Source organism: Scleropages formosus, chromosome 4 (genome assembly GCF_900964775.1).
Source record: "Scleropages formosus chromosome 4, fSclFor1.1, whole genome shotgun sequence".
Classification (NCBI taxonomy): domain Eukaryota; kingdom Metazoa; phylum Chordata; class Actinopteri; order Osteoglossiformes; family Osteoglossidae; genus Scleropages; species Scleropages formosus.
The window spans coordinates 36,486,044-36,500,075 of record NC_041809.1 but is presented as its reverse complement, the minus strand read 5'-3'; the positions used below and the strand labels follow the sequence as shown (position 1 = coordinate 36,500,075).

Here is a 14,032-nt window from a genome sequence, read left to right as displayed (position 1 = left end):
GTCAACCTGTGTTCAGAGGCGTAGGTTCTTGTTATTAAAACTGTCTTTGTTGGAATACAGTATTAACATTATCTTTTATCTCGACAATTCCTTTGTCCAAGGCAATTTACAATGATGGATAATGAAACATAATGATAATGTAAATGTACCATTTACACAACCTGATTTTTGTACTGTTTCCATGGAGGGGAAGTACCTTGATCCAAAGTACTGCTGAAGGAGTGGGATTCAAACTGGGAGCCCTCAGGGTGTGTGGCAACAGCCTTAACGCTGCGCTACCTGCTGCTCCTTCTCCTAGTCCACGCAATGAACCATGTGTCACATGAACCTAACGTTGCTGACATTATACTACATTTATTTACCATAATGGTGACAATATTTAGCTCTACCGCAACCACCCAAACAGGGGGGCGCAGTGGGTTGGACTTGGTCTGGGGTTCAAGTCCCCCTTGGGGTGCTTTGCGACGGACTGGCGTCCCGTCCTGGGTGTGTCCCCTCCCCCTCCAACCTTATGCCCTGTGTTGCCGGGTTAGGCTCCGGCTCCCCGCAACCCCGTATAGGACAAGTGGTTCAGATAACGTGTGTGTGCGTGTGTGTGCGCGCACGCAACCACCAAACGTTATCAAGAACCTTCTCGTAATTTTGAAACTCACATTTATTAAGAAAAATAAGGTGGAAACACTATGCAGTGACTGATCGAAAAACACTAATATTTCATAAATTTTGTCTGAGATCTGCTTGATTTTCCTTCATCTGAGATCTGCATCTCAGATCAAGCAAATATTAGAATAAATTCCTGTGTACATATTTAAAATAAAATATACAGAATTTCCCAACAGTGTCAGTCCATTTTTTTATTTTTTGACTTTGTTTTTCCATTTTTAAAAACAATTTTAAACTCTAATTAGCTGTTTAGTAAATAAAAAGTATATCTTGGTAGTGACTATTTTAATAATCTGTTGCTCTGGTTGTGTGCCTCTCATCTCTGAGCTCACTGGTAAGTGTAATACCTGACAAAAACTGAGCTCATCTCAGTGCAATTTCTTCTTACCTCTTTGTAACACAGTAACTTTGCAGTGAAAAAATCCAGACACGTTTTTGGCAGATTTTTTTAACAGGCCAATGATTTCGTTCTCACTCCAGTTGCAATCTCACACACACATACACACACTTTTATGAAATGAGTTTCATCGTTTACAAAACATGAATGCCCCACACAAAAAAACAAAATTTTAAAGCACAACAACAAAACTGTATCACATCTGTAAGAAAACTCAGTTACAGTCCAATACTCCTGCATGTTGGATGCCATCCATCTTTACTACACCATCTGAAAATATAAGAACACGGTCCATTGAGTTCCCGTATAGCTCAGTGTTAAATATCCTCACCGTTTAGAAGAAAAGATGAAATATGAAATAATTCCAGGACTAAACAATGACATTTGGGCTTGGTGGGAAATTGATGTATAACTTTTGTGACAAGCTGAGATTCAAAGCTCTGGTGTTCCTAGATGTCATGGATCTACCTTCACGTTCAGTAGCTCCTTTCCCAGTTCTTGGTCTTCATTGTCCAGTGTGGTGCTGTGGATGGAGGAGATCTGAGGTGAGTCTGTATCTGTGGGAAAGATTGAGAGGAGGTCAGACATTTCTTTCCTAGGAGCAAAGTCATATGTGGGTCAACCGTCTCATAAAGCATGTGCAAATAATGCATCGCATTGCAATTACCGTACCTGTGTCAGTGTTGATTGTTTTCATAGACACCAAGGTGATGCTTTCCTTCTCTCCACTGGTCACGTTGCTATGGGGTGAAAGAAGGTCATGTTATTCAGCAAGTAAGAGGAGGCCAAGTGGCAATAGAAAGAAAGAGTGACACACTTGCGTGTACAGATGGTGGCGAACAGTATATTCACATTTAAGGCGTACGAACCTTTCCAACACTATGGAATCACAACTTTTTTTCCCTGTAAAATAAAGAATGTAGTGAATGCCTGCACAGGTTGACAGCAATGAATATCATGCTCCACGTTATTACTGAGGTATGCGCTTGGTTTAACATCTGCTCGTTTTCTTTCTTCACCATTTCAGAAATGTGTATTATGATCTCGCTGAACAGTGCGCATACGCTGTGTGAACCCTCACCGTCTTCCTTAGCGCTGCTACATCGGCCTCTTAGGTTCACGGCCGTCACCAAAACCACCATGACGACGATGAGAATGAGGATGAAACTCATCACCCCTAGAAGAGAACCGTTACCCCTAAATGAGAAGGTACAGGAAGAGCATGCCACAAGACTGAAATAGAAGAGCTTTGTTAATGCACATCAGACAGTGAGTTTGGAAATTGGAGGTCAATGTGCGCAGCAGGCTACGGATGTGTCAGATGTGTCGGATGTGCCCAAGCCCTCTAGGAATAAGCAATGTTTGTGAGCAATGTACAGCCACCCTGGCGATGGATGGCAAAACCAGTCAGCCAACAAACTGGAAGGAGCCAGCAGAGCTTCACGGCAGGGTTTACCAAATGCGAGCATGACCAAGCTCTTTCCCGGTGCTGGAGAGGTTGTGGCCGCTCCCTCGGTTCCAGACGTCGTACCACGTGAGGTCACTGATGCTGTGGACTTAGCTGTGACCGCCGTCAGCACTGTGACAACAAATATGGAAATATCCCATCAGCATCGCTTGTTGCTCCCTTTGAGTTCTTCACATCCATCTTTACGAAAAGGCATCACGCGTTTTCTTTATACCGCTATGTTGTTTATATGTGCATTAAGCACGTAGAATATACAATATTCAGAGGGATTACTTCGTTTGAGTCCTTTGTGTCCTCTCCCTGCACTTTCTGCAGATCACCCGGAAAGCGGTGATGTTCTTAAGTTCATCGTCCTCATCTGAACTAAGCGAAACATGCTGAAAAACCTCCCGTCCCGCAAAGTTTCCGAATAACAGAATGTGCATTCCGTCGACCATTCTGCTCAGTTGTTTTTTCAGTACTTTTGCCCTCCATTTTGCTGAAGGAGTTGTTGCGATGGAGAGAAGGAAATGACCTGGTCTAGACGTGGTGGCTTTCGAGGTAGATGTTGTCGCCTGATGACTGCTCCTGCTACTGGTAGATATGGTCCATCGTGATGTTGGTTTTGTATCCCTGATATTTCCTGCAACGTTAGCACGACATTAGTACAGGTGCCCCCTGAGCTCTGTCCATTATTACAGAAAGAGATTGTTGATCTTCTCTCGTTGACATTTTCCCATGGAAAATCTTAGTAGTTTCAGTCCTGGGAAGGAGAGACTATTATGTGCTGAAGGTAGAACAAAACTGAACTGCGTATTACATACATAATGTGACTCAGGCCCAAACAGAGAACTTTACCACGGGTGAGAATAGATTCAGATGGTTTATTGGTTATTATAAGAGATAAAGAATTTCAGATCGATGGCCAGGTCTATATTTGGAGTTCCATGAGAACAGATAGTGACAGAGCTGCACAAAATAGTAGGGGGTGGAGGCGTCTTACTCAGTTACTTTACTCAAAATGATCATCTTCCACCTCATTCCCACCACTCAGCTTTGGAAAATAACAACATAAGCGTAAATTTGAAAGTGACATTCCCCACTTCTGAAAAACTGACTGTATGTCCTGACATGAGGTCACTACCTGGTGTGGTTGCTGTGCTCCTGATGTCCTTGGTAGAGGATGTCGAATGGTGGAAAGCAGTTGTAGGAACGCTACCTGTAAAAAACAGGGTCACATAAAATGAGAATACATGAATTTTAGCCGATCTCTTACGGGGCTCCATAAACATGGGCTGTGATATCTGTTAAAAAAAACTATATGCAGCTGCTTGTTTCATGTATACTTGCTTTTACAGTGGTATGAGACAAATTGGCTGAACTTCAAAAATCACGTGTCTGCGTCTGGACCTCCCCATCTCTTGGTGCAATGCACTTCTTTATTACTTTCTGAGTCACTTCGAAGAAAAGCATCTGCTAAACAAATATATGAAAATGTAAACGATACCACTACTGTTTTGTGATTTTGATCAATAACCTTTCTTCATCCTCTGTCATTCAGGAGGATCTCAGAAATGTTGTTAAAACAAATTTGAATCTGAGGGTTCAGATTAAGGCAAGGCTGCACATATAAACTGGCTACCAGAAAGTGAAATGAGACACATTATTAATGAGCGGAAAGAGCTTGGTCAGTGTTTCCGTCTGTTAAAGAGCATCTCATTTAACTGAAAAATAAGAACAAATCGTTTTGGTATGAGGTAAGTCGGAAATGTGTTTTCCCAAAAAATTAAATCTTAATCAATTAATCTGAGACTATGCTTATACATGTATATGTATATATGCTATATATGTTTTTATATATGTTTTTATGTATGTTTTTATATATATATATATATATATATATATTGCATGTATTTATTTGACTTGTGTTCTGCTGCTGTAACATAATAATTTCTCTTGTGGGATCAATAAAGTATATCTATCTATCTATCTATCTATATGGCAGTTCAGGTCGGAGCAAAGCTAGTGAGAGTTACCTGCAGTACGTTGTGTTGGGCTGCTTGTCATGCTGGTGGAGAAGGTTATAGGAGTTTCTTTATTGTCATTCCCTCTTTTTGCTGTAGTTCCTTTGGGATATGAAGAGCTTGTATGTAATATCACAGACAGTACGGTCTTTGAAAGGATGGCAAAAGAACCGTATTGGTCTGCATCCTGAAGCACTGGAAGCTGTCCTTATTTGAAATATTCTTTATAGATACAATATATTTATACTGGTTATGCATATTGTCAGTGCTTTAAATGGAACCTTTTAGTGGGACAGAAGGATGCAAACACAACACAGCCAAAGGCTGTGTTTTACACTGTGCAAAAAGGAGACTTACTTGGGGTGGATGTGAGCATGATGTCTGTGGTAGACCTGACAGCTTCCTTGTTTGCCTTTGATGTAGAATCATACATTTGTTCTGAAACCGAAAAGCATCCATCTGTTATTTATTAAAGGGTCCGATACGACTGACAAAGCCAACAAGAAGAGTGTTTGTGAGTGAAACGTTTGAAAGTACAAGTGGAATATTTAATCCGGCGCTATATAATCTTATATCGTCTGTAATAATGTAATCTCACTAAGCAGAACACGGTACATTCTGTCTTTGGATTTCTTGAGGTGCTGTGCAGTGGAAACCCAGGGTCTCAGTTTGCTCTTGTTGAGTATAAGTTCCGGATGTACAAAGGAGCAGAGAGAGCGGCTTTCGATCCCATTTGTCCGCGTTTTCCACTAACCTGCCGAGGCCTCGTATAGAAGTCCACTCAGGAGCAGCAGAGAGCAACACAGAAGTCGATCCATCTTCAAATCCAGGATGCTCGAGGTTGTAGTTGAGGTAATATGGTCCTATGGGATTGCGAGGGTGCCGGCGGCAGATCTATCAGGGTTTTTACCCTGTGTGTGTCGGATGACACGCTGGGGTGACTTTGGGCTTTGTCTGAGTGTCCGACTGTGACGTGAGGTCCTGATCTGGGAGTGCCAAGTGGATGCCCGGCCTTAGCCAGAGCGCTTTGACTGGGGGGGCTGGGATGGGCTGCTGCTGCCTCTGACGTTGTTCCACTAGTTTCCTGTGGAAGAATGACAGGAAGCACACAGAATGTGCTAAGGAAAAAGACTGAAAAAAATCCCATTTGTTTCCAGTGTTGGTGATTCAAAATGGGTACGAAACAGCTGTAGCTCCCAAAACTGGGCGATTTTCATAAACACGCAGATGCACAATGACTCACGTGTAAATGTTTCTTTAAGCATATTAAGGTAGTACATTACTCTTTGGCCCGAACAGAAAAATACCGTGATCCATCCCTCTCGCAAAGGCTTGTTTTACATTACAGAAGGTCTTACAGGTGGCAAAATTTCATTTCCCATTAAAGGTCCATGAGTCTTCGGGGCTTTCTGGAAATTTGGTGAGATTTTCCTTTGCGGTCCCTGGAGAACGTGCTTCGTTGATACAGTGTTGCATTTATTTGCTGGGAGTTACATCAGTTAAGGCAAAACAAATATCAAAATATTGAAAACATACATATGGGAGAGGGGTTCTAGTTTAACTATGCCTTTCTGCAGAACTACAAGCTCTCTAAGACTCTGAGAGGTGGACTCTAGACTCTGCTGGATGGTGGTTGGACAAAAGCACACTGACATAGAAGGAGTCAGGAGCTCTAAGGTCACCCAACAGGGAGGGCAGATCAGCAGATCAGCAACGAGCTGGAACCAGGCACAAGGATGCTGGATGGTCTGATGGCCGGATGATGTAAAGTCCACAAGTTGGTGCAAGGCAGCATTTATTACTTTCTGACAGCTGAGGTGGTTTAGTCAAGTGAAGAAAATCCAATAGACAGTTTTAGTGTAAAGCTTTTTACCTTCCATCAGCTGATTCATAAAACAACGGGCGATGCGAACACATCTCGTAGCGAAATACCACTCCTTTAATGAGCGTCGCTGACTCAGCGTCCGACCATCGGCACGAGGCATCATCTGGCGAAGAGTGCATGCATGGCACACTTTGAGGACTAAACCATGCTAATGTCCCCTCTGCTAACAACTAGAGTCTGTAGACCTAATTGGGGTTTACATGTCACGCAACGTTTTTAAAAAACCTGGGGAAAAAAATCTGCCTTGTTTCTGAGATTTTCTGGGAGAAGTGTGCGTAGCTGGAACGGCAGAATCCTGCGATGGACGGGCGTCCCATCCAGGGCGTACCCCTCCGAGCCCAGCACCCAGCGATTCTGGGAAAAGCTCGGAGGATAGAGACCACTGCAACCCTGACAAGGAGAAGCGGTTCACGCACGTGCGTGAGAGAGTAGAATGGCAAAATTTCCCGAGTCATATGAAACTAAGCATTTTGTTCCTAATGTCCCTTAATATCCTCAGGAGAAGATGTACACACACACACACACACATTTTCAGAACCGCTTGTCCCATACGGGGTCGCGGGGAACTGCTCTGAAACAGGACTGTTGAAGGCCTTGTGCCAAGCAGATGCTCATGTGGACAGCTCACTTGAAGGTGAGATCTACATGGATCTCAGGCAGGTTCCTGTTGAGGGCCTCAAGACCGGCCTGGTACTGGTGCTCCAGGGCCTTGTAAAGCTGGTGGTTCCAGTGCTGCCTCCAGGCCTGCATGTGATGTAACGGTATTAAATGGTGAACGATGAATATTTGTGTGTGTGTATGGGCAGTAAGGAAATATCTTGAGAGATGCCAATACTTCATGCATATTTTATTCAAGAGTAAAAAAAGTGATTTGTCCCATAGGGCATGCTTACAATGTGTGTATCGTTTAGGAAGTCATATGCGAAAACTTAGTTCCAGAGAAAAATACAAGAAAAATTGTCACTGAAATTCCATGAAATTCCTTTCTCAAAGTAAACCACACTGAGACCAAACAAGGATCGAAAAACTGGAAGAATAAGGAACAGTAAGCTCAATTATAAGAATAATAATAAGAAGAATAATAATTATAATGAGAATATATTTTCCTTTTAAAAGTGAGACACACGGTTCGTGTCCATTTAGTTTACATTTGATAAACCATGCGATCATGCTTTGGCAGCCTGAATGTTGCTTTTCACTGAATAATATATTCATTCACACTATTGAACAACTTCTGTACATTAACAGAACAGAAAGAAACACAAGGCTTCACACCTTAAAAACAGCATCAGTGCCTGTACAGCAAATAATAATAAGAATAATAAGAATAATAATCCAACAATAGCAAAATAATGAAAAACATGGAAAAATAAAGAAAAAAATCAATTAAAAACTATATAAAACAAAAATAGAACTTTTACAAATATAATCTGAAGAGGGAAATAATTGATATCTACTATACTGAAACACAGCACAATAATTTCACATATCAATAAGGAACTTAATCGCATGCAATGATGCGTTCTCTAGATGCTGTACAAATTATTGTCTTTGTTCAGGTGGCCTGTTGTCGTCGTTCTTCACCGCGATGATAAATTAGGTTCACAAAGCAAATTGCGTGCACTTTTTCTTTTGGGTGACAGGCAGGTGGGAAACCTGCGACCAGCTTTGCGGGTACCGGGGTAATAAGGAACCCGTAACGCAGCGCGTGCTCTTTCGGGGGAACGCGAGCGACGACGTGAGTCCAGTCCGTGGCGAAACATACGCGACCGCTCTGAGGCTCAAGTCGTCTCCCCCGAGAAGAGCACATCGGGGGGGGAAAAAGAGAAAAATTCTCCAGTACGAGTGCATTGCACGTAGGGTGTAAATGTCTTTATTATAAATAAGGTAATTTTGATTTTATATTAATTCATAGTAGTAGCAAAACATGTCAATAATAGCAATATCAGTTTGTATACGTTGACGAACAAGACTTGTAATTAAAGTGTATACACACATACGTGCATATATGAGCCTTAATTACAAACGTAATTGTGCCAGTATTGTCAGCAAACCTTCCGATGCAATGTGATGAAGTGAGTTTGTGAGAAAACCCAAAAGACAACTTGAACCCAAATGCCGCGTCTGACATGGATGAGCAGTAACAGGAGATGGTCGATGTGCTTCGGGCACCACGTCCCGCAAGCACTGCGCTGTCAGTCACAGACGTGTCGCCTTCCTCTTGGGCAGCCCCCCCGCTCCGCGAACAGGAGGACCGCGCCGCCTAGTTCGCACCGCATGTCTTACAATCTGGCATCAAAAGCAAACCACATTTGTAAGCAAACCCCCCCCCCCCCCGACCCCCCCACCCCCAAGCAAACCCCCCCCCCCCAGGATCTGTCCTTGAATGCTGTTGGTTTTCTAAGTACAATTCAAGCAAAAAGGTTACTTTTGTTTATCATTTCTTGTTGATTTCTTTTCGGTTTTTATTTTTTTTTTCAAAGAGCTGAGGCCTGTAATTATAGTTTGCAATGTTCTTCCACACTGTTTTAAGTGGTGTTAGTGGTAGCGGATGCAGGATGTGTGGTCTGAGCTGGGGCGATCACTGTATATTGCTGTTATCGTCCGTGCCATTAGACTCTGACATGTTCATTTTGCCCATGGAGAGGCCCACGTTGTTGACTGCGTCCCTACGGGGGGGCATCCGCTCGTTGATGCGGTCCAGACCCTTAGCCTCCTCGAAGCTGCTGATCTTGTGCTGCGGAGAGAATCCACGGATCGCTGAAAGGAGAGCACAAAAGGCAATCGCGGTAAACTTTGCTGTAGGGGAATTGTGGCACAACGTCGTTTTCTGACTCTGCGTGTTTCCCGTCTACCGCGGCCACCTGAACTCCACTCTCACCCCAGCGTCCCGAAAAGTGCGCACTCCTCCGACACCGGCCTGCCAAACTGCTGGCTATCTTTACACACGACACATGAGGGGAAGGACCGGAGCGGAGGAGCTGGTAGTAGCTGTGGCTGGTTGCCACCGGCAATCTCTGGGCACGGTAAAACCCCACAAATTTACCCATATTTGCTTTATTCCACTTTTGCAGATTCCTTGTCACCCGGTAGCAAAACAGGGATGCAAGAGAAATGTCCATCACAATCCTGTTGGGCCATCACAAGGTTCCTTCATGATTCTATCTATCTATCTATCTATCTATCTATCTATCTATCACTTATTGTGCAATCAATTATTATTTCAGTAACTTCTTAAAAAGGTCAGAAGTGCTTCTGTACATTGCAGAAGGTGCATGGCGGGAGTAGCACCAAGAGGACGGTGCGTGACACTCGTACCACCTTTTCCACATCACACCATCTGATTGCACATATTTGGCTCCTGAAGATCTGGTCCTACAAATGCTAAGGATGGATTTCCTCGCCAGTTGCTTAGTTTGTGCGGCTTCCCGGAAGCATGACGTCCCGCACTGCAATGTCACGCTTCCACCCTTCCACGCGACTTCCTCCCTGAGGAGACCACTGAGCAGAGACCGCAGAGACAGGAAGCACAGATTGACCACCGCATCAACACCAAAAACAGGGATTTACCAGTGACACACCATCACAGGACCACTGAGGGCCAGAGAGAGGTATTGCGGAAGACCGTGCCTGTCTGATACCAGCCCGGTGACGGCCGCTGTCCACATGCGTGTAGAGACAAGTGCCGAATTAACCTCCGGGGCGCAAGGATGGGAACGAGCTACGCAAGTTCCCGTCAAACGTCACCATCGGTCCACATTGAGACCCAGCGCCGACGGAGGAGAAGCTGCCGTGTAATCCAGTCCTCAGCTAGTGGAAGCAGACTTTCACACACGCTGTGAGTAAAACTCTCATTCAAATGTCTATGAGGGATGAGATACAGCAAAGAGGAGATGCTGCACACTTTGCATATTCTTTGCATTATGAAGCCTTTGAGTTTGGAGAATACTTTTTTTTAACCATAATGCAGTTCCCATAACTGGAACAAATCAAATTTAAAGCACAGAAGTTAAAAGGTAGCAAAGCTGCATTAATGTAATAATGAAAAGCCCCCTTGTAATAAAGAGAACTACTAAGACTATGATAGTTTCATCGTTCTGATCATTTCTTTCCCTTTGTACAATACGGACTTCCAGTTATCCCTTAAATTCGGGTAACTGATGATCCCATTATGTTTGCGGTCCCAGGAAGCCCAGGGAGCGGTTATTCACTTTTCAGTGTGTATTTACTACTTTTGGTTTTATTTATGCTACATATGATCTCTCTCAAGATACTGTCTGGAACATTTTAGCAGCTGAATTGCTCTCCTGCTGTAAAACCTCAGAGATATTACTTAAATGCATAATCTGACTGAATTAAAAAGTGTGTCTGTGATTATAAATTAGTCTAAAAGATTAATTAAGCCATCTGTTTTTGTAAATAAATTAATGATATGATATAAATTACAGCAGTTTATAATAATAAGTCAACAGGCCTAGAAAGCCACTTATGATTTATTTGTTTAGCTTTCCCCCACCTGCCTGTTATCGGGCTCTTTAAGACTCTTTAATTTTTATACTAATTGCAGCACTATAATCAATATTATACTTATTTCAGCAGTATGTACTGCATTTATGACAATATTACTCCTCATAATCCAATTAAGATGCGTTTCAGCGAGGAAATCGGTAACTATGACTGCACATTTCTTAATAACGTTTGTCCCATGACATGTTGGTTGTTCTTTAATTGAGTGCAACTAAGACCGCATTCGGGAAAATGTATCTGTGATGCAGACAGATGACTGACGCGCCTCTCGACAAAGGCATCGCTGGATCTGCTCCGAGCACAACGGGGGACGACAAATCAAACTTCTCCTCAAAGATCTTGTGAACATTTCAACGAACGCCGCTGCAGTAAACCGGGAAGGCGCATCGCTGTGCCGGGAGCTTCCCCCTCCGTATCTATGAAACCACCACCCAAATTTTGTTTCGGATCAATACATGGAGCGTTACGTTCATTACTCTTACACTCCAGACCATATTACCACATTTTACTGCTATTTTCCACACAGAAGCTCCCTCTTCCTATATGTGGTTGACACAGGTGTCAAACTTAGTTCCACGTTTGACCTGTATAGGGAATTTAATGAAATTTGGAATATCTTTTTCCAACGTCTGAGACAGTGCTGCACGACGACATCTGCGAAATATTGCAACCTTTTGCTCTTAAATTGCGTTACGTGTCGTATTTTCTCCATTCCGGTCTGATTCTGTCCCTCTGTTGTTAATTTAAGACAATGAAGAATTAAAAGGCCATTTAGCTGATGCTCTGGAGAAAAGCGTCAGCTAAAAGAAGTCACGTACGTGTACATGTGAATGTAAATGTATGACGAGCACAGGAGGGATCCCTCTTCTCCAAGGCAAACAGCTCCTTGGTTCACCTTTACGCACAAATCTGTGTTTTCTGTGCTCGGCCGTTCCGTTTCTCATTTGCCATCGGCGTGATGGTAACTCACACCTACAGCACGCTTCCTGCCGTGACCCGGTCCCGATTTGTTCCTGAAAATTTGACCCTGTATCGAGAAACTGAATAATGAAAATTCCAGCTGGTCCCAGGCGCATCCCAAGTTCACCTGAAAATCTCCATAAATTTTGCCTAATGTCATCAAGAAAAAAGTGTGTAACACATTAAAAACGAAAAGAATTTTCATTTGTGTGTGTCCACAATGAGTTTTTGAACTGCGCACCCGTACTTTTAGTTTTCTTTTGTACCATTAAAACACATTTCTCAGGATAGGGACTGGGGGGTGTCCAATCTTTTTCAACCAAGGGCCACAATTATTACTGTAGAAGTTATACTATTTATAGTCAGCACAGTATACAAATTAAGTTTATATTATACTATTATATTTAATTCTACAGTTGACCCTTGAACAACGCGGGGGTTGGGGCGCCGACCCCGTGCGCAGTCGAAAATCCGCATATAACTTTTGACTCCGCAAAAACTTTACTGCTAATAGCCTGCTGTTGAGCAGAAGCCTTACTGATAACATAAAAGACGATTACATTTACATTTATTCATTTATCAGATGCTTTTCTCCAAAGCGACGAACATCTCAGAGAAACACAATGTGTTCATTACATTAGGAGAAGGAGAGACATAGCTGCAGACGTGTGATTCTTAAGTAAACTTTGTTTCTTTCTACTTTACGCACTGATGTTCATTGCACGAGTAGGTGCGTAAAACTCAGAATAGACGATTCCTGATCACCTTCCTACAATTTTTTTTTTAAAGGTTAACATAATTAACACATACTTTGTATGTTATATGTATTATATGCTGCATTCTTACAATAAAATAAGCTACAGAAAAGAAAATGTTAAGGAAGAGAAAATACATTTACAGTACTGTACTGTATTTATCGATACTGTAAGTTTACATCGTCTGTTTACAAGATGAATCGTCCGTCTGTCTGTCAGTAACTACATCAATATTGTCTTACATGATACAAAACACTGCAGATGTTATACGTATTACTAACACTAAGCCAGTATATTAATTAAAAAAATATAAGTGGACCCATGCAGTTTAAACCCATGTTGTTCGAGGGCCAACTGTACTATTATTATATATGTTAATAATTTTCTCAATGTTTCAAATACAGTCATGCGTCGCTTAATGTCCAGGATACGTTCTGTCCAATAGATTTGGACGTTGTGCCAACATCATATATACTATACAAGTGCCACAGGTACCTATATATTATACGGAGAAATTGTTAATGACGTGGATTGAGGACCGGACCCAGAAGCCTACCCCCTCAGCACCAGAACGATCACGTCTTGGCCAGTACCAAAGATGTTTAAGATCACTATCGAGTATTATGTACAGATACGTACTGTACCATTACACACCTGGCAGCACAATCGCTTTTGTTTGCATAGGATACACGCGTCGCAGGAAGATGCACTACGGCCGCTTACATCTGCTACGTCCCGTTAGCCGATCGAGATTTTTCAACTCTGTTACAACCTTATGGGACGTCGGATGCGCATGCGGTCGGACGTCATGCGGAAGGACGTTAAGTGACGCATACCTGCACTTAAAACGTGGGGCCGCATCACTGTTTTATCGGTGGAGAAGCCCCTCAACAGCAGGGGGCACAACAGCACTGCATTTAGAGCGGGGAACCAAAACGGAATGATTTTCAAACTGCTATTTATGACATTATTATTTAAATATTGCTATCAGTATTTAATAATTAATTTCTGTCGCTTTGTGAACGACCGGAACAGGTCTGACGGCCAGACGTGACGCAGATATCAGCCCGGACTTTCGTCGGACCAGCGACCCCCGACGGGAACTGACAGGGAGCCGCCGGACAGCGGCGAGACACCCCGCCACTCGCACCCTTGTGAGCACGCACTCCTCCCTGAGCAGCACCAGAGCTCCGACCCACACCGAGAAGGAAGCGAAAGCAGAACAAACGCATGCCGTTCACACAACGACTCCCTCAGACAACATGCAGATGGAGCCATCTGTCAGGCCGAACTTGCAGCTGCGAAACGTGGGAAACGTCCTCTGGAGGGAAGACCCCTGCCCCCCCCGCCACCACCACCACCACCACCATCACC

At 43.2% G+C, this 14,032-nt stretch overlaps 2 protein-coding genes and 1 long non-coding RNA gene across 5 annotated transcripts in view; 1 reads left to right on the top strand and 2 right to left on the bottom strand.

The window, feature by feature from the left end:
- Positions 1-900: 900 nt before the first annotated feature.
- On the bottom strand, positions 901-5,543 carry ecscr (endothelial cell surface expressed chemotaxis and apoptosis regulator). 2 transcript variants are annotated; one of them, XM_018752194.1, is made up of 11 exons: positions 5,286-5,542; positions 4,889-4,969; positions 4,544-4,633; positions 3,652-3,726; positions 3,043-3,150; positions 2,517-2,639; positions 2,142-2,237; positions 1,930-1,963; positions 1,733-1,800; positions 1,529-1,617; positions 901-1,330 (listed from the first exon to the last, which is right to left on the bottom strand). In XM_018752194.1, the coding sequence occupies exons 1-11, from the start codon at positions 5,347-5,349 to the stop codon at positions 1,322-1,324; spliced, it is 837 nt and encodes a 278-aa protein (XP_018607710.1). In that variant the 5' UTR covers positions 5,350-5,542; the 3' UTR covers positions 901-1,321. The 2 variants fall into 2 exon arrangements, with proteins under 2 accessions (XP_018607710.1, XP_018607712.1); XM_018752196.2 differs by lacking the exons at positions 4,544-4,633; positions 4,889-4,969 and having other exon boundaries at positions 5,286-5,543.
- A 3,238-nt stretch (positions 5,544-8,781) lies between these two features.
- LOC108934415 (serine/threonine-protein phosphatase 2B catalytic subunit alpha isoform-like) overlaps positions 8,782-14,032 on the bottom strand; it is a 42,145-nt gene continuing 36,894 nt past the window's right edge. For both annotated transcript variants that reach the window (XM_029251286.1, XM_029251287.1), the window contains exon 14: positions 8,782-9,176. In XM_029251286.1, the coding sequence (XP_029107119.1) occupies positions 8,998-9,176 (179 nt within the window). In that variant the 3' untranslated portion in view covers positions 8,782-8,997. The remainder of the gene's footprint in view (positions 9,177-14,032) is intronic.
- Positions 9,968-12,107, top strand: LOC108934416 (uncharacterized). The gene is made up of 2 exons (XR_001966133.2): positions 9,968-10,254; positions 11,192-12,107. It is a non-coding gene; the product is annotated as an uncharacterized LOC108934416 (long non-coding RNA).